Source organism: Oryctolagus cuniculus, chromosome 4 (genome assembly GCF_051225735.1).
Source record: "Oryctolagus cuniculus isolate XC-2025 breed Fujian yellow rabbit chromosome 4, ASM5122573v1, whole genome shotgun sequence".
Taxonomy (NCBI): Eukaryota; Metazoa; Chordata; class Mammalia; order Lagomorpha; family Leporidae; genus Oryctolagus; species Oryctolagus cuniculus.
Window position 1 is genome coordinate 151,092,780 of NC_142870.1, and position 19,556 is coordinate 151,112,335.

Here is a 19,556-nt window from a genome sequence, read left to right on the forward strand (position 1 = left end):
AAAAAACCTGCCAAAGGCAGAAAAACAACATCAGTACACTGAAATATAACTTGATCTTGAATGCAATCAATATTTTAAGATTGTGTTCTCCAAAGACTCATTTAATATTTATATGGCTGTTTAATAAATATTCATTTACTGCCACTCCTTATTAACCAAATCATTTTATCTTCTGTAATTCTGGTGCTGTGACACTTGGGCCCTGTTGATCCTGGAGGGACTGCCCCACCCAGGGATGGCTAATTCCTAGTGACAGTTGCTGTGGCTTTGCTGACCTGGAGCAAGCATAGGCCACCCCTTAACCCACAGCCCGTAACCCCCACTTGCCTCTGAGTGACCCTCTTCCACGGGCTCCCCAGCTCATGTCCACCATCTCCCTGCCCCCATCTCTGCAAGGCCACATCCGAACAGCTGGGGACATCCCCAGCAGCCCTGCGGTTGACCTGTTCCTTCCTGCAGAACTGACTCTAAGGCCTTAGCCACACATTCCCTTCTCGCCACACTGGAGCAGCCTCAGGCGCTCTCTGGTGTGATTCTGGGTAGTGCGAGTAGTACTTGTTTCTTCATTTTAAGGATTTATTTATTTGAAAGGCAGAGAGACAGATTGTCCACCTGTTGGTTCATTCCCCAAATGGCCACCACACCCAAGCTGGACCATGCCAACGTCTGCACTGCAGGCAGAGGCTTAACCTTCCATGCCACAGCACTGGGCCCCTGGACATATCGTCTTCAAAAACTGATACACAAAAATTATACATTGTGGTACCATATGATGTTTCTATACAGTATGCATTGTTTCTTTTCAAATTGGCATAAACATATCTATTTCCTCACTTAGCATTTCTTTATGATAAAAACATTCAAAATCTCTTTTTTAAGATTTATTTATTTGAATAACTGAGCACCAGAGAGAGAAAGATCTTCCATCTGTTGGTTCATTCTCCAAATATTCTCAACAGCTAGGGCTAGGCCTGACCCAAGACAGAAGCCAGGAACTTCCTCCGGGTCTCCCAATTGGGTGGCAGGGACCCAAGTATTTGGGCCATCATTGCTGCCTTCCCAGGTGCATTAGCCATAATGCTGGGTCAGAAGCAGAGCAGCCAGGACGTGAACTGACACTGAGAAGGAATGCTGGTGTCATGGCAGCCGCTTAACCTGTGCGGCAACACTGGCACCCTTTTCTAGCTGTATGTCGTGTGTGTCTGTGTGTGTGTGTGTGTGGTATGTAATCATTGCCTATAGTCACCTTACTAAGCAATACCACACCAGAACTTCTACACAATTATAATTTAGCACCTGTTAAATATATGTATAATTTAGTGCCCTATCCTTCCTTTCCTAGCCTTTGGTAACCACCCTTCCACGCTCAACTTCTAGGAGATCAACACTTTTAGACTCCACATACGAGGGAGATCATGTGGTATTTGTCTGTCTAGCACATTTCACGTAACATAATGAGCCCCAGTTCCATCCATGTTGTTGCAATGGCAGGATTAGTGGCCTTCTGGGTTGCTTCCATTTCTTGGCCATTATGAATAATGCTAGAATAAACACGGGGATGCAGATGCCTCTTATTCTGATTTCATTTCCCTTGGGTGTATACCCAGTAGCGAAATTGCTGGATCGTACTGTAGGTCTTTGTTTCTTGAGGATCTTATGTCCTGTTTTCCGCAGTGCCACCAACAGTGTGCAACGCTCCCTTTTCTCCACATCCTTGCCAATGTTTGCTATTCTTTGTCGTCTTTGACAACAGCCATTCTAACTGGAGTGATGTAAATCTCACTGGTTTTGATTTGCCTTTCCCTGGTTTGTGATGTTGAGCACTTTTTCACGTGCCTGTCGGCCATTAATATGGCCTCTTCATGCAGCTGTGAGGTTGGTAAACACGAGATGCAGGCGGCCACTGTCAGGACCACATGACCTAGTGTTTTATAGTAGACAGTTCTTTTTTTTTTTTTTTTAAAGATGAGTACACTCTAAAATAACAGTAAGAAATATACGAGCTGATAGTGTGGTGTGGTTTGTGTTTTGCCTGTTCTGCTTCCAGTCCAGCTCATTGCTGGTGGCCTGGGAGAAGCAGCAGATGGCCCAGGTGCTTGGGCCCCTGATGCCAAATAGGAGACCTGGACAAAGCTCCTGGCTCTTGGCCTTGGCTTGACCCCTCCCTGGCCATTGTGGCCTTCTGGGGGGCTGAACCAGTGGTTGGAAGATCTTTCTCTCTCTTTCTCTCTTCTGACTCACTTTTTTTTTTTTAAGATTTATTTTATTTATTTGAAAGAGTTACAGAGAAAGGTAGAGACAGAGAGAAAGGTCTTCCATCCACTGGTTCACTCCCCAGATGGCTGCAATGGCCAGAGCTGTGCCGATATGAAGCCAGGAGCTTCCTCCGGGTCTCCCATGTGGGTTCAGGGGCCCAAGACTTGGGCCATCTTCTACTGCTATCCCAGGTCACAGCAGAGAGCTGGATCAGAAGAGGAGCAGCCAGGACCAGAACTGGTATGCATATGGGATGCCGGCACTTCAGGCCAGGGCTTTAACCCGCTGCACCACATCACCGGCCCCCTCTCACTTTCAAATAATAAAAAGTAGTAAACACATAAATCAGCAAGTCATGTATTATCAAATATGTACTGTACATAATTGCATAGTACATATGTTATACTTTTAAAAATTTATTTTGAGAGAGAAAGAGGCAGAAGAAGATCTTCTGTCTGCTGCTTCACTTCCCAAAGGCCTAAAACAGCCACGGCCGAGCCAGGCTGATGCCAGGAGGAACTGGGGACTCCATCTGGGTCTCCCATGTAGGTGGCAGGACCCCAAGTACTTAAGTCATTATCTGCTTCCTCCCAGGGTGTGCATTAGCAGGAAGCTGGAACAGAAGTGGAGGAACCAGGACTTGCACCAGGCACTGACCACCGCATCAAACACCCACTCTTGCACTGGGATCTTGGGGGGCTGCAGTGCAGGTGTTTACATCAGCATCACCATGAACACGAGTAGTGGGTTTCACTACGACATTCCCATAGCCATGACATCACTGGCCGATGGGCATTTCTCTGCTCCATTATCATATGGGACAGTCATCATATATGTGGTCCCTGGTAACCAACATGTTGTTATGTGGTGGTATGTGACTGTCATTCTGAGTCATGGCCCACTTCTTCCTTAATGCAGTGTTTCCCTGTTTCCTAGCTGAGGTCTTAAAAATAGTAAAGGAATAGAAATATTTTTAGATTCAATATTTTCATTTATTTCCTTCAGTGTTCAGAAGTCCTATCATTTCCTTGTCACAAATTTGAGACTTTTGTCCAAGAAAAATATACTCACTTCAATAAGTTGGGCTACTCCTAGATGCGTATATGAAATAACCATACAAAACCTCCATGAGCTGACTTTAACTATTACAAGTTCTCATTCCACTGTTGTTTAGTGAACCCTTGCAGAACACTGTGGATGTATAAGGAAGTAAAAAAAAAAAAAATGCATTGCCCACTTTCAGGCCATGTCTAAAGTACTTGGGAAAGCAAGGCTCACTTGATAAGGGCAAAGCGCTGTCTCACTTTCCCCTTCATCGTAGGACAGGGATTCCAATCAGTGATCTCTCCTGAGTCTCACCTCAAAAATGCAGAGGTGTTTCCTGGAGACTTCTGTGGGCCAAGGCATTAGGCTAGCAGCTTCTGGATAGCTTTTGAATTCCATAGCGAACCACACAAGGGATGAAGTATCTTGAAAATCGATAGAGGAGCTAATCAAAGAAATTACTTCCCACTGATCTCAACTCTCGATGCTAAGTGTTCCTAAAATAAGAAAACCACCACCATCTTTCTAAAGTGCAAATGCAGAAAGAACTTGAGTATCACATGTCAGGATCACTTAGAAGTTATTAAAACTAGGGGCTGCATTCACTTTAGAGGGGCTTACTCAAAATCTTATCCTCCAAGGAAAAACTCCTCCGAAGAGACTAATTTCAAAATCATTTCCACAAATAAGCCGTCCATGGGTTTTGTCAATTAAAATGCTCCTAGACTGTTCTGGTCTTTAAGGATTCACACTGCCCTCTGCTGACAGCCTAGTGACCTGCAGCACCTCTTCCCCTTTGAGCTAATGCAGTTAGCACAGGGGCTTTTTCTCAGGTTATATCAAGTATTTACACACAGATTTACGTAGTGTAAGTCAAAAATATTTAGTAATACCCCACATCACCCTGTGTCAAACTCTGGTGTCACACTTGACTGCCAGAAGCAGGCCTCTCTGGGCAGGAGGACGCTGGGGAGATCATAGAAGCTACATCTGAATGCTTGTTTTCATCTCCACTTCGGCCTATGCTGGCCAGGCAACTTCAAAGTACATGCAGAGCAGGCCTGCTTACAGGGCCCGTCAGGAGCAAACCTTAGCTCCCTGGAGTCCATCACTTGAGTGTGGTTATTTGTGCCCCAAACTAGCCAATGTAGGCAAGTCTGGTAAGAGTGCACACAGATGAATTCTGATATAAAATCCTATGTGTCAATTCACATACAACTGCAAAACATACATCTGTGGGAAATGTGTACTAAAGAACAAATCGTGATGTCAGCATTCCAACTTCATCCTGTTTTACCCTTGTAAACGTGAATGGCCCTGAACATGGCTGATACTTCAATATTTTAAAAATATTTGGTAATCATATAATTTATACTTTTGTAAAAGGAAAAAATAAAAATCACCTATGATCCCATCATGAATATGTAATAAGCTTTTGGTCTGTTTGTGCCCATCTCTCTTCCTGTGTTTACCTGTGCATTCCATTTCCTCATTTGCCCCCCTTCCATTCTGTGGTTTGCCCTTTTCATATAATGGATTGTGTTTATTTCTCCATTAATAAAAACTGAGATACAAATTAAGGTGATTTTTATAATGACCATAATTCCTGTAACTGATGTCCTATTATTAAACACTCAGGTTATTCCTAAATAAAACTAGGTAGAATGGCCTTTCATATAAATATTTGATGAAATATTTTATTATTCCTTTAGGCTAAACTCCTCAAATAGGTTTCCTGGTCCAGAAATTATAGAGTATGAATATTTTTAAGATTCCAAGAACAAGCACTGCTAGAATTACTCTCCTGAAATGCACCAATTTCAGCAAGTGGCATAGGAATCTTTCATTTCACCTTCATCTGCACGAAGAATTTTGTTTTAAAGATCTATTTGTAAGAATTAGCAAGCTTCCATCTGCTGGTTCACTCCCCAAATGGCCACAATGGCCAAGGCTGGCCAGGCTGAAGCCAGGAGCCAGGAGGTTCCTCCAGGTCTCCTATGTGGGTTCAGGGGTCATCTTCCTCTACTTTCCTGGGTACATGAGCAGGGAGTTGGACTGAAGTGGAGCAGATGGAACTCAAACCAGTGCCCATATGGGATGCCGGTGCTGCAGACAGTGGCTTAACCCATTGTGCCACAGCACTAGCCCTGAGAATAATTTTCCAAGTGCTTTGCCAAGTGGAGAAACATGACTTTCAGCATAACTTTCACATTCATATTTACAATAAGCTTTACTGACCATCTGTATGTTTTTGAATTATACATTCATGCTCTTTCCCCACTTTCCTCATTTATAAGGGTTCTTTATATATGAAGGCTAACGCTGCTGGTCTCAATGTGGAATGCATACTCTAAGGCCCTGCAATTTATTAGTTTGAGAGTACTGCAACTTCTTTTAGTAAGTTCTTTCCAAGAAAAAAAACAAACAACCCAACTAAGTGTAAATGAAAAGACCTACTAACTACTGGGGAGAGAGGAAGGTACAGGGTGGTCAAGATAAAATATGAAATGGGAATATGAAATGTGTACCCCAACTTAATGAAAATGACTCTAAGATAATTCTTAGTTTTATTCTGTAGAAGTTTTTTTTTTTTTTTTTTTTTTTTTTTTTAAGAATTTTATTTATTTGAGAGGCAGAGACAGGTCTTTCACCCACTGGTTCACTCCCCAAATGGCTGCAACACCAGAGATAAGATGAGCTGAAGCCAGGAGATTCTTCTGAGTCTCCCATGCGGATGCAGGGGCCCAAGCACTTGGGTCATCTTCCACTGCTTTCCCAGGCCATAGCAGAGAGCTGGATTGGAAGAGGAGGAGCCGCCCCATATAGAAATGGCTGCACCAGCCGGAGCTACACCGATCAGCAGCCAGGAGCTTCTTCTGGGTCTCCCATGTGAGTGCAGGGCCCCAAGCACTTGGGCCATCTTCTACTGCTTTCTCAGGCCATAACACAGAGTTGGATCAGAAGTGGAGCAGCTGGGTCTTGAATTGGTGTCAATATGGGATGCCAGCACTGCAGGGGGCTTTACCCACTGCGCCACAGCACCAGGCCCCAGAAGATGTTTTTAAAAGACATGTAACTTTGAGAGTACATTTAAAGAAATACTAGTGTATAACAACATTTAGGCAATTATACTATTTATAGAACCTTTTGTCTTTCATCATCTAAATGATTATTTCTGTGGTAGAATACTAGTATTTCCATTTTTGATAAACTCCTTTATAATAAATGTCATTTAGAAATTTTTTAAATTTTTCTTTGCACAATTCTAAATTATTACAATTTTGCTGCAAAAAATAAAATTCCATCTTGCAGGAAAAAAACTCCTCAAGCCCACCCATCAGCATCTTTATTTACATATTAGAGCGGGTCAGCCAGTGAAAATCCTAGAAAAAGAAGACAACAAACATTCAGTAAAACAAAACAAAACAACCGTCTCAAACTGTACCCTCACTCTTGTTCTGAAATGGAAAGTCTCCCACCCTGGGGGTAAAGTCAAGTTTGTCTTTGGTTCAGTGCTTTTCCCCAAAAGCAGCTAAAGAATCCACTAGAGAACCTTGCTGCCTCATTCTGCAAAACGCAGTGCTGAGTCCTCCTCCACTAACAGGAATCAGGCACAGAACGACTAGAGTGTAGAAGAGGCGGGAAGGAGAGAGCAGATACGGGAGGCCCAGAGGGCCGTGCTCGCAGTCTGCGAAGGCGGCAGGAAGCCCGGGTGCACAGGTGCGGTGTCCCCACAGCAGGAGGCAGCCGGCCCACACCACCAACCAGTGACACGTGGTAGATGGACAGTTAGTGAAAATTCAACAGCGTGGACACTGTCATGTGCAGGATTCCACTGGAACGAAGACAAGTAATGTTGAGGTGATAAATGTAAGAAATAAAAGGATACTTCTGGAATTGTACAGGAGGAAGGCAAGAACAGTCTTTTTCCAGCAATGCCCAAACAAGTGACAGGAAGGCTGCAGAACGGCTCGCGGGAAGCAGGTCATTAGAGGATGGCCTTGCCGGCAGAGGGGAACCTCACGAGGGCTCCATGGACACGGACACAGCCCTCAGCACTGTGTGCGCTCATCCAGCTGCTCACAGTGGCTTTGGTTTCCATCCTGATCCCAGCAGGAGGGCTTCCTTGGTCACAAAACTAACATCCCAGTTGCTGGGAAGCATTCATTCCAGTTAGGAATTAATAAGATGGCATGAGGTTTTAAAACCTGTGTCTATTGTACGTCTGGCTGGAAACCGCTGAGCCCCTGAGGGCGCGGAGTACATTCTCAAGTGGCCAACCCTCCCTTAAAGCTGTCCGCCTGCTCCAGGGAACCCCAGCCTGTGCCGCCTGCCTGTCCCCGTCCTGGCTGGGTGTCTGCACTCATCTCCCTCGTCACCAGGCTGCTTCTGGACCATCTCGGACCCTCCATTAGGGGTCAATGCCAAAGTCTCCAGTATCTTTTTTACAAAGATTTTAAGTAGAATCTGATATAATCTGGTTTCCAAATTAGTTGATTTACATTTTACTGAATGCCAAAGTAAGTGTTCAACCCAGTCATCTCCTGCCTTGTTTAAAAAGACCCTCACGGTGGATACATGTGTAACCGAGACAAAGCATGTGGTAAAACGACCTGTGGGAAAACCAGCCGGTATGAAGCTGTGAGCACGGGGGCAGTGGGTAAGAGCAGGTCAGCACAGGAGGGGCTGATGTGCCAGGTGTGACACAGGAGATGTGGGTAAGAGCAGGTTAGTGCGGGAGGGGCGACATGTGAGATGTGATAGGGAGGACAGGTGGGTCATTCTCAGGGCTGGAGTACAAGATTCAGTATAGGAAATAACTTACCCTGGGATGGGAGAGGATCACACGATGCCTCTTGTACTCACCTGACGGCTGTAATCTACACTAGGTTTGCTTTAGCAATCAAGTTTTTGTCACAGGGGTGGGTGTTTGGTGCCATGGTTAAGTTGCTGCTTTTGGGAAGCCTGCACCTCCTACCAGGGTGCCTCGGTGCCTGTCCTGGCTACTCCACTTCCAGTCCAACTTCTGATAATGCGAACCCTGGACAGCAGTAGGTCATGACTGAAGGCTAGGGTCTTTGCTACCCATATGATACACCCAGATGGAATTCCTGGCTTTGGCTTAGCCCAATCCTGGCTGTTGCAGGCATTTGGGCAGTGAACCAGTGGATGAAAGATATATTCTCTCTCTCTCCCTGCCTTTCAAATACAATGAAAATACATACTTTTAATTTAAATTCTAGATTTTTTTTTTTTTTTAAGCAGAGAAGTGAGATCCTTCATGTACTGGCTGACTCCCCAGATGCCCACAACAGCTGAGGCTGAGCTAGGCTAAAGACAGGAGCTTGGAACTCAATCCAGGACTCCCATGTGGATGGTAGGGCTCCACGTATTTGAGACACTGTCTACTGTCACCCAAGAGATGCACCAGCAGGAAGCTGGACCAGAACTGGAGTAGCCTGGACGTGCACCAGGCGCTCTGATACAGAATGTGGGCACCCAAGCAGTGGCTTAACTTGCTGTGCCACTATGCCCACTCCAAGGTGACTACCTTTGAACATAACTGCACAAATCATTCTATTACCAGCTCATCCCCGACTGTGCCTTCTCCCCGTCTCCTGGTCACTCTGGCCTCCCTCGGCTCCTCAGACTAGCCCTGCCCCCGACTGCCACAGACCCTTTGCACATCCCTTCTCTTTGCTGAGTTACCCCTACTCATCCTTGGGGTCTCGGTTTCAGAGTTTATTTCCTCTGAGAGAAGCTTTCCCTCTAACCCCAGTACAAATCAGATTCCTTTGTCATTCGTTTGCTTAGAACTGGGTTCCTTTCTTTATGAGCAATCACCTCGCCCCATCGTGTGCACTTGGTCGTGAGTTTATGCACGGTCCCTCTCCCTCGTCAGCCTGTACGTTCATGGAAGTGACAACTCAGCTTGGATTTCCTCAACTACTGCTATTCTTAGCACCTAATGCAGCATACCAAACAGTATATCAGCAAATACTGATTAAATAAAAAATTACCAAACCAGAAGTGGTTTAGAGACACTCTGTGTTTAACCGAGTTTCCGTGTGGCAGCTCATTTTCTGAGGGGGTGGGAGTGAGGCGCCTTTCCCGCTTTCTGCTCAGCGACCGCCTGTACCTGGGCCTTCCGCGTGCTCTGCGGCTCGATCAGGATGTTGATAAGGCAGGGTTTAGTTGTGTCTGCCAGGGCCTGCTTCAGGGATTTCTGGAGTTCTTCTGGTGTTTGTACAAAATACCCTTTGCCTCCAAATGCAGTCATGACCTGCTCGTAATGGGAGTTTGGCAGGAGACACATTGGAGGGGCCCTAGAAAAAGCAAGCCATGAAGTCAGTGACATTGAACTAGGAAAGGATTCAGAAAGCAGTCATTGCCTGAAGTTACTCATGAGGAAACTTACGCTAAGCCAAAACATAAACTTTTAGGTCCAGCACTCAAGGCTGAGAAGCCAGTACAGTGAATTTTCCCTCTGTTTTTTGTTTATGCAGCAATGTCCAACAGACGTTCAGTGATGGTGGGAATGCTTTATAATTGTGCCATCTGATAAAGCAGCCACTAGCCACCTATTGCTGTGAGCACCTGAAACGTGACTAGAACTAAGGAACTCAATTTTAAATTTCATTTAATTTGAACTGATTTAAATTTAATTAGTAACATCCTATATGGCACAAGCTACAATATTCTACTACCATGAACCCAAAAGAAAATGGGATGGTTACAGTAAAATGATACCAAACAATAACAAAACAACAAATGAAGTGAGGCATAAACAAATACAACCCACCCCCTCCTCCACCTCCAGGCTCCCTCACATCCTGTCCTGTACCCCATGGCCAGCTACCACACTGTCACTGTCAGACTGGCTGTGCCATCAGCCAGCCAGGATTTGGTTAGTGGCAAAAAGAGGGAAGATCTGTGGATCACACATCAGTGGATCACACATTGTAGAAGCATCCATTTTCCTACACAGCGTAGTAGGAACAGCAGGAATGGAAGCATTTCACAATAAGCCCTTTCATTAACAAGGCTAAAGACACTATACTCATTTATCCAACTCCTCAGGGGCTCCCTGATCATAAACTACTTAGATTGTCGTGCAAAGAAGAACCATGAAGATAGGGTTTCTGACTTTTAGGAGGGCTGCCAATCAAAGCAAACAATGCGCATGCCATGTAAGCACACGCCAAAACAGCCACTTTTTTTTATAGAAAACTTTATTTAATAAATATAAATTTCGAAAGTACAACTTTTGGATTATAGTGGTTCTTATCCCCATAACCACCCTCCCACCTGCAAACCATCCCATCTCCTACTCCCTCTCTCATTCCATTCTTCATTAAGATTCATTTTTAATTATCTATATACAGAAGATCAACTCTAAGATTTCAACAGTTTGTACCCACACAGACATACGAAATATCGAGTATTGTTTGAAGACTAGTTGTACTGTTAATTCTCATTTGGACATTAAGGACAAACATCCTACATGGGGAGCAGGTGCACAGTGATTCCTGTTGTTGATTTATGACGTTAGTAATCACCTGAGGCTCTGTCATGCGCTGCCAAGACTATGGAAGCCTCTTGAGTCCACAAACTCTGACATTATTTAGACAAGGCCATAATCAAAGTGGAAGTTCTCTCTTCCCTTCAGAGAAAGGTACCTTCTTCTTTGATGGCCTCTTCTTTCCACCGGGATCACACAGAGATCTTTGATTTAGGTCATTTTTTTGCCACAATGTCTAGGCATTCCATGCCTGAGAAACTCTCATGGGCTTTTTAGCCAGATCCAAATGCCTTAAGGGCTGATTCTGAGGCCAGAGTAAAACAGCCACTTTTATAAAGCAAGGTTAAAATAGATGAGAGAAAGTGACTATACACAGTTCTGGATTTCTTACCGTACAGTAGCATCTTGAAATTCTAACATTTCTTTCCAAGTATCTGCATCAAAACCTTGGTAAATTCCATTATTATTCACCACCAAGATAACAATTGGCAAGTTGTACCTAAAAGAGCAAAATATAAAGGAAATCATTTTTCATTCTAAAGCAATTTCTTGGGGCTGAGATTTTAACTTAAAATTTTCTATGAGTTTTTTATAATGTTAGAGGGAGAAGACAACTTAAGCATTTATTGTTCTAATAAAGAGTATCGACGAACAGAAATGGAGCAGTAGACAGAACACAAGATGAGGGGTTGGTAGACCTGGTTCTACCACTGTTTAGCTTTGGACCTCTGGCAAGTCACCGAGCTTTTCTCAATCCTGGTTTTCACAGATCCAGTCGTCACGGGAAAAGCACCTTCCACACTTAATCTCTCTGGGGCACCACTTCGGGGTGGTTCCTGGCTGCACTGTTTTGAAAGCCCCTTTCTCCTTGCTGAGCTCACAGATGCTGGGGCAGATATGAAGAGTTAAAATTGTATATGTATGGGTGTCAAAAGTTAAGCTTAAGCTTACAGGTTTAAACCTTCCTGGTACAGCTGTGAAAATAAGACAGAGTAAAGTAGCACCTTGACAGTAGGGACTCCATTTTGGAGCACTTGAGACTGCATTCTGGGAAAGCACCCCCCCCCCCCCCCCGTGAGACTCTGGTCTGAAACTATGATCTCAAATAGTCGGACAATAGCAGTGCACTACATCACCCTTGGCAACGCACAAAAACCCCCTAGCATGATTGCTCAAGCTTAAAAGTAGAAAGGTTGCACCTGGGTTACCTGGGCTGCTAATGAAGATGTGATTTGTCTATGTCTTAAAATCATAATTGCTGATTGTAAGATTTTAGCAACCACTTAGCAACCGTGTATTCTCTCCCTCCTCCCGATTTTGCGGTTTTTGCCTTTATAAACCCTATGCTGTAGTTCCTCACTGCTCCTCTGTCCTTGTCAGAGGGCCCCAACATGTTGGATCAATAAATTTAACCCTTTGCTGGTTGCATGAGAGAAAAAGTCTCTTGGAGTTGTTCCTCGGGTGGTGGGCTTTTTTTAGACCCTAACATTTGGAGGTCCCACCGAGATCTGACTGCTGCCTGTGGACGCCTCCAACGGATATCTCTCGGGGTGAGTAAGGCACCTATTGTTTTGATTGAACGTGTACACTTTGATTTGTTGTTTGGTGAGGTTTGTTATTTGTTTGTAATCGGCAGTGTGGTTGTCGGGCTCGAGCGAGAGCTCCACCCGACTGTGGCGGGCAGACGTGCTCCAGAGCCACAGACCACATCCCAGGGGACGCCCCGGGAGAAAGGGAGAACTGGGGACGCTCAGTGTTTCCTGTTTGGTGGGTTGCCTGCAGTAGGGAAATAGACTGCAGAGACTCACATTTTGTTTGTACTGCCGAAACTTTGGTATTTGATCGAGCTCGTTAGTCTTTTGTATTTGTTAAGCATTTTTGGGATGCCGTGATGGCACCCGTTTGGTAGACATTTGTGTGGTCGTTGTATGCTGCTTCTCTACGCTGTTTGTCTGTTTGTGTACATTGTGTTGTCTGCTAACATGGGCCAGACTGTGTCTACACCTTTGTCTCTAACTTTGAATCATTGGTCAGAGGTAAGCCACTAGGCACATAACCTTTCTTTGTCAGTCAAAAAGGTAAAGTCTTTCTGTGTCTCTAAATGACCCGCTCTCAGAGTGGATTGGCCCCCGGAGGGCTCATTCCATTTACCACTCATTAGCCGAGTGAAAGAGGCCGTTCTCCAGCCTGGCTGTCATGGGCACCCAGACGGGGATTTTAAGAAGACATCGGAGGTCAGTATTCCTTCCCTCAAGCGGGACCGGATCTGTGGAAGTGACCGTTGAGTGTCCGGCACCCCACAGCTCTCCAAGAACGTGGAGTCCCCCCGGCCACGGCTTAGCTACGGCCGAAACTCCAGAGGGATTGTAAGGAACGGGAGGGAAATTAGGAAGGGCAGTTGGCTGAGAGCCTGGAGACCCCCTGAGCTCGCTTTGGCTTCCCGGCGGCCGGACTGCGACCCGAGGATCAGGTCTCTCTCTCGGAGGGACGCCTGGTCACGCTGCCTACTGCTACGCGAGCAGGGCTTAGCTTCGGTCGAGGCTAATATTGGCCCTTCAGGTAAACTCAGACAACTAGGTAGTGGGTAACCTTGAGCGATAGGAGATTTCAAACCCCACTCAGCCCCCAGACATGAGGAGCTTCATTGCTTTCTGCCTTCCTCCTTCTCCCAGGGGCTCCCTCCTCCACTCTTTTGCTCTCCTCATCTCCATTCCTGTACCACTGGCCAGGAGAAAGGGAGAGGGAAATTCCACAGGTCTCTCCACCCCGGGAAAAGCTGTTACCTGTTACCTGTTAACCCTTTCCAACCTGGTAGAAAGTCTTTGCAGCTTATGGTAGCTCTGGTGCGTCTTAAAGTTTTTTGTGAAGTATTACTGTTGCTAAGCTTTGATTGCCTAAGGACTAAATCTGGAAAAAAGCTAAAGTTAACTATCTGTTGTAATTGACTGAGTGTCTTCAGTAGTCCTAATTGATATGGCTTTGGTTAAATTATAGGAGGTTCCCAACACTCTTAGTAAAATGGCACACTTACCCAACCCCACGGTTAGTCCTGCCAGGCCACGGTGTGTGCAGTCTTCCCTGTAAATGGGGGACCACAGCCTTTCTCTGCACTGTATTCTAGTTCATGTGGCCTGCCGCACCCAGGCAGGCATAGCCAAATATCTCTAGGCAGAGCCCCCACCCCAGGGTTGCTTTTTCTCTCCTCTCCTGGAGGAATTTCCAATTCAATACTACTGCTGGTCTTACCTAAGGGAGCCAGAACCTTAAGCCATTAACCCTTACCAACCTGATGGGTTTTTCTCTTTGCAGCTAATAAAAACCTAAACAATGGGTTATTCATCTGAGAGCATTCACCTGTCTTGAAGGTTTCGTGTTTTTCTATTGCCATTAGAGTCTTAATTGGGAAAACTACAATGTAAAGTTGTTTACATTGTTTATCTGTTTTTAATGTCTGAGTGATTACCCAACTGATCAGAAATGTACTAATTTTGGCTAAATGGTTTGACTCTCTGACAGCTTAAATTCTAAACCGAGTCTTCCAACTTTGGGCTTCCAGCCGGATCCCTGGAACTCTCAAAGAATGAGACTCTAAATTTGTTAAAGTAACAGCTGCTTGGGTCAATTCAAATTATATAAAATATATTAAAATGTTAACCTATACTGTATTTATGTTTTTGCTTTCCAGCTAAAGTGGTCTTATAAAAATAAGAGTAAATTCTGTGTATACAAGCCTTTATGTTGTTAACTAAAGTAAGCCAATGCAGATTGGTTCAGAAAATTGAGGTAATGCAAACACCCTTCGGTTTGCTCAGTGGCTTGCTTGCTCAGTTTTACATGTCTTTGATATGCTTTAAACTTGTTTCTCTTAATGAGGAAGATCTTTTCAAAGTTGTAAACATACACTAGTGTTTGCTGTCCAGGAGGTGTTATCCTCATGTTACTTAAAAACATAAAAATGTAATTTTAACTTCTATTTCAGATAATGGTGTGGTATTCATTAATAACTCAGTGTCTTAAGACATCTAGGCATCAGTGCTAAGTAAAACTTGGGAAAATATATTATATATACTTTTAACATCTCAAATTTGATAAAAAAAAAAACTGTTTGAGTTTGTTAACATGTATTCTCATAGGTTGTCCATACATGACAATTCAAGGCTATGTAAAAGAAACTACGGGTATAAAGTTTCAAAAGGTGTAAACAAATCATAAAAAGTTTTAAAATGTTTACAATTTTAAAATATTGTTTACAGAGTTGAGTGCTAATGCCAAAATTACACTAACCTAAAGTTAAAGTCTGATCTTCTGTTATTCGACAACAAGAGACATAAAATTCATGTTAATCCATTGTGTACTCTACTGTCTCTGTTAAGTTATGGTTATGTGGCAGATGCTAGAAAACTGGGTTCCAAAAACCCAAGAAAACTCTAGTGTCCACAGGCTACACGGTAAATACCCAGAAGCCAAAGAATGGCAGAGACCTCTGCCACAATTTCTCCTCTAAGTCAGGCTACACAGTAAACACTGGTTAAACTGCCAGTTAAATCTAAAAGCCCAAAAAGTCAGGCTAGAGACCCAACTCGCTGCCTCACTTCTCCTCTTTTCTCTTCCAGAAGGGAAGTTACTACTGTTCTGCAGGACTCTCCACTGTGATGTACGGTTTGATCCCCAGACCTTATGTAAGGGATGACTGACCTTTTCTGTAATAATGCCTGGCCACAGTATAGGGCCCCAAACAACAACAACAACAACAAAAAAGGTTAAACTATAAAATAATATGACAACTAGATCAATTTTTCGGTGTAAAAAGTTACACTGACGACCTCAAAGTAGGCAAGCAGGTCACCACAGTTGATCTTACCTAAAGGGTCATAGTTCTCCTCATGGGCACGGTCTTAACTCACAGGAAAATACAAAGTGTCAGAATTTGCCCATGACCATAGTTTTTCTAGCTCACCCTGATATTTAAAAAAAATCTCCAAAAATCAGGAATGGGTTGAGCACCCCCTTGACTGACATCATAGAGGCTGCCTCCTTGGTCTACTTTATTAGAGACCAGGAAAACGAGGAGCAAGCTAGCAGCAGAGGATAGGCAACAGACCAATCAATGGCTGCTTTACATGGTGATTGCCATCAAGGAGACCCAGCAAGGCCAGTGCACCCCAAATGGCACCTGTTGCTGATATAAGGAGACAGGGCATTGGGCAAGCAGCTGTCGTGACAGCAAATGCCTTCTGTCAGCCCTGCCAAGAGCACGGCCACTGGACACAGAACTGCCCTGGGTGTCGAAGGACTCCTGGTTCAGAACCGCTGACCCTGTGGCCCCGAGCTAAAAAGCCTTTGGCTCTGCCCAGCCTCTGCCCAGCTTCCAGCTCCAGCCACTGCTATTGAGGGGATGGCCTAGGGTCAGTAAAATGCAAGTTGCCTATTTCCATCAGCCTCCTATTCAGCTCTCCTCCTAGTCCATCCATGTAATGCAAGTCAACAGGGTGCCTCCCTTAAAGGAGATTTGCATCTCTTTCAATTCTCTTCCAGCACCCCATGGATAGGTCTGGGCCTCACACACCCAGCCAGGCCTTAAAAGTCTATCCAATAACATTAAGCTTAGAAAGCCCTCCCTGCCAGTTCCTAAAAACAGGGCTTTCAGTAACAGCTGACTCAGATAGCCCTACACCGATTTGGACAGGTCCTCACTGAGGACTTAAAGGGGCTATCTCTTGAGGGGGGGGTGCACAATAATCCATAATATAAATGGTTAAATGTAAATAATTCATTAGTCTGTCCTTTTCCCAGCCTGAGACTCTAGTCTTGTACATTGGCTTAACTTCCTAGCAAAACTGGCTACTAAATATAAAAAAAAAAAAAAAAAAAAAAAAAAAAAAATTGTCTCTGGGTCAATCAGACTAGACAGGCACAAACCCAGATTTGTACTTTTCCTGGAAAAAGCCAAACAGCTCCAGGACCAGGCCAAGCAGGGCTGGGATTTCTGGCCTGACATCTGGTCATGGAAATCCTGGCTATTTCCTCTCCTTGGCCCACTAACTTCTGCGATCTTGATGCTTCTCTTTGCACCGTGTGTTTTTAATGCCCTTGTTCGTTTTGTCTCTAACAGACTAAAAGCTGTTAAACTCCAAATGGTCATCAGGCAAGACTTCCAGCCCATTCCACTGGACGACCTGAGCAGCCCTCTGGACCGAGCAACACAGTCTTTCCAAGGCCACTGTTGCACACCATAAGACAGGTAGCAAGAGGAAATACCCAAATCCCCCTCGACGCCCACATGCCAGCTTCGAAGAAGTTACAGAAAACGGAACTCCATCCATAATCCCAAAGAAGAATTTTGGGTATTACCTCTTGAGGGGAAAATATTAGGCAGAAAGTCAGTTATGAGCTTATGTGTGTGTGACATAAAGGCCTAATGTGTCCAGCATATGCATCTACATCTCAGTCATCCTGACAATGTTTCACGGGCAGCCTGGCCTTTGCATCCTGCCCTGCCCCCTTCTACCTGATAACCTGCCAGGTGGAGATGCCCGCCCCTTCTGCCTGACAAATCTTCCACAATCTCCCAGATGCAGCCCAGTATCTGCATTTCAGTATTACAGAACAGGCGGGGGTTAAATCTCATTTTCATGGGGGTGGGTTATGCGTGGCCCTAAAGAAAAAAAATGTTGTTTTTATGCTGACTGGTTAGAAACTCCATGGCCAAACTCAAAAAACGACTGGAAAAATGGCAACGGGAAAGGAAAACTCAACAGGGATGGTTTGAGTCATGGTTCTGCCGGTCCCCATGGCTTACTACTCTACTGTCAGCCCTAACAGGACCCTTAATTGTTCTACTCCTAATTGTAACCATAGGACCTTGTGTGTTAAATAGACTCATCACCTTCATGTGGGAACAAGTTAAAAATGTTAAACTCATGGTTGTAAGACAACAATATGTCACATTAAAAGAGACAAAAACAAATAATCTCTAAGATTAGAGATCCTCACAACAAGGAGTGGGGAATGAAGAGTTAAAATTGTATATGTATGGGTGTCAAAAGTTAAGCTTAAGCTTACAGGTTTAAACCTTCCTGGTACAGCTGTGAAAATAAGACAGAGTAAAGTAGCACCTTGACAGTAGGGACTCCATTTTGGAGCACTTGAGACTGCATTCTGGGAAAGCACCCCCCCCCCCCCCCCCGTGAGACTCTGGTCTGAAACTATGATCTCAAATAGTCGGACAATAGCAGTGCACTACATCACCCTTGGCAACGCACAAAAACCCCCTAGCATGATTGCTCAAGCTTAAAAGTAGAAAGGTTGCACCTGGGTTACCTGGGCTGCTAATGAAGATGTGATTTGTCTATGTCTTAAAATCATAATTGCTGATTGTAAGATTTTAGCAACCGCTTAGCAACCGTGTATTCTCTCCCTCCTCCCGATTTTGCGGTTTTTGCCTTTATAAACCCTATGCTGTAGTTCCTCACTGCTCCTCTGTCCTTGTCAGAGGGCCCCAACATGTTGGATCAATAAATTTAACCCTTTGCTGGTTGCATGAGAGAAAAAGTCTCTTGGAGTCGTTCCTCAGGTGGTGGGCTTTTTTTAGACCCTAACAGATACACAAGTGATGAGCACACACAGTCTGCACTCAAACCACTAGGAACACATTGCATGGAGTATCAGTAGAGAAAAACGACAATGTCCCCGATGGAACGACAACGACAAACAGAGCTGATGACTGATACCTGAAACAGTGTGGGCTTTATTTCCTACAGATGTCATGTCTGAGGGAAGAGGGTTAAGACAAAACCAAACTGTGCAATGTTAAATAAAAGGATTGTGCTCATGATTCCTCTCCACACTTGAGAGGGATCATTCCTCTAGAGAAAGCTGACTTCCTCATGTTGTTGTTACTTGGCCACTGATAGACTCTAACAGGCACATGGTTTCCTTTGATCTTGAAAGTTTGATTTAACAAAGCTCTGGGGGTCGGTGCTGTGGTGTAGTGGATAAAGCCACCGGCTGCAGTTCCGGCATCCCATATGGGCGCCGGTTCTTGTCCTGACTGCTCTATTTCCAATCCAGCTCTCTGCTATGGCCTGGGAGGGCAGTGGAAGATGGCCCAAGTCCTTGGGCTCCTGCACCTGTGTGGGAGACCTGGTAGAAGCTCCTGGCTCCTGGCTTCAGATCAACTCAGCTCCAGCTGCTGCAGCCATTTGGGGAGTGAATCAGCAGATGGAAGATGCCTCTATCTATCTCCCTCTCCCTCTCTGCCTCTAACTCTGCCTTTCAAATAAATAAATCTTTAAAGAAACAAAGCTCTGGAAACCCCAAAACATTTACAGAAGCCCTCATAAACAGTCCTGGCTAAGAACAGGATGGATTTTTCACAGTTTAATATAGACAGGGAAAACAATGCCCATCCTCCCCTCATCCGCACACTAATCTGAATGGCTCACATTGACTTGAGTGTCACTTGAAGTCTCCCGGGTCATCTCACCTGTTCCTCACAACCGTCCTCTGGTGAGAACTGTTCCTACTCCCACTTTAGAGGAGAGGCCACTGAAGCTCGGTGAAGAGATTTTAGCAAAGTCACCTGTGGTAGAGCCTTAATTAAATCCAGCCTGGCCCAGATCTCCCTACAGAAAACAACCCCCCCCCCCCCCCGGCTCCCCTACAGTGACCTCAAAGCGGCTTCTCAGTTCTACAGGTTTCTGGCATGCAGTGAGGAGGCCATGAGCACTGTCCT

At 44.8% G+C, this 19,556-nt stretch overlaps 1 protein-coding gene and 1 long non-coding RNA gene across 4 annotated transcripts in view; one reads left to right on the forward strand and one right to left on the reverse strand.

Moving 5' to 3' along the window:
* Window positions 1–5,861: 5,861 nt before the first annotated feature.
* Window positions 5,862–19,556, reverse strand: part of HACL1 (2-hydroxyacyl-CoA lyase 1) — a 52,220-nt gene continuing 38,525 nt past the window's right edge. For both annotated transcript variants that reach the window (XR_016233314.1, XM_002716184.6), the window contains 3 exons: window positions 11,214–11,321; window positions 9,440–9,626; window positions 5,862–6,683 (listed from right to left, as the gene is read on the reverse strand). Coding sequence is in view for 1 of the 2 variants with exons in the window: in XM_002716184.6 (XP_002716230.6) it covers window positions 6,651–6,683; window positions 9,440–9,626; window positions 11,214–11,321 (328 nt within the window). In the remaining variant the exon portion in view is untranslated. The remainder of the gene's footprint in view (window positions 6,684–9,439; window positions 9,627–11,213; window positions 11,322–19,556) is intronic.
* Window positions 13,063–18,373, forward strand: LOC149127176 (uncharacterized). Of its 2 annotated transcripts, none has more exons than XR_016233315.1 (2): window positions 13,063–15,581; window positions 16,935–18,373. It is a non-coding gene; the product is annotated as an uncharacterized LOC149127176 (long non-coding RNA). The 2 variants fall into 2 exon arrangements; XR_016233316.1 differs by having other exon boundaries at window positions 13,063–15,476.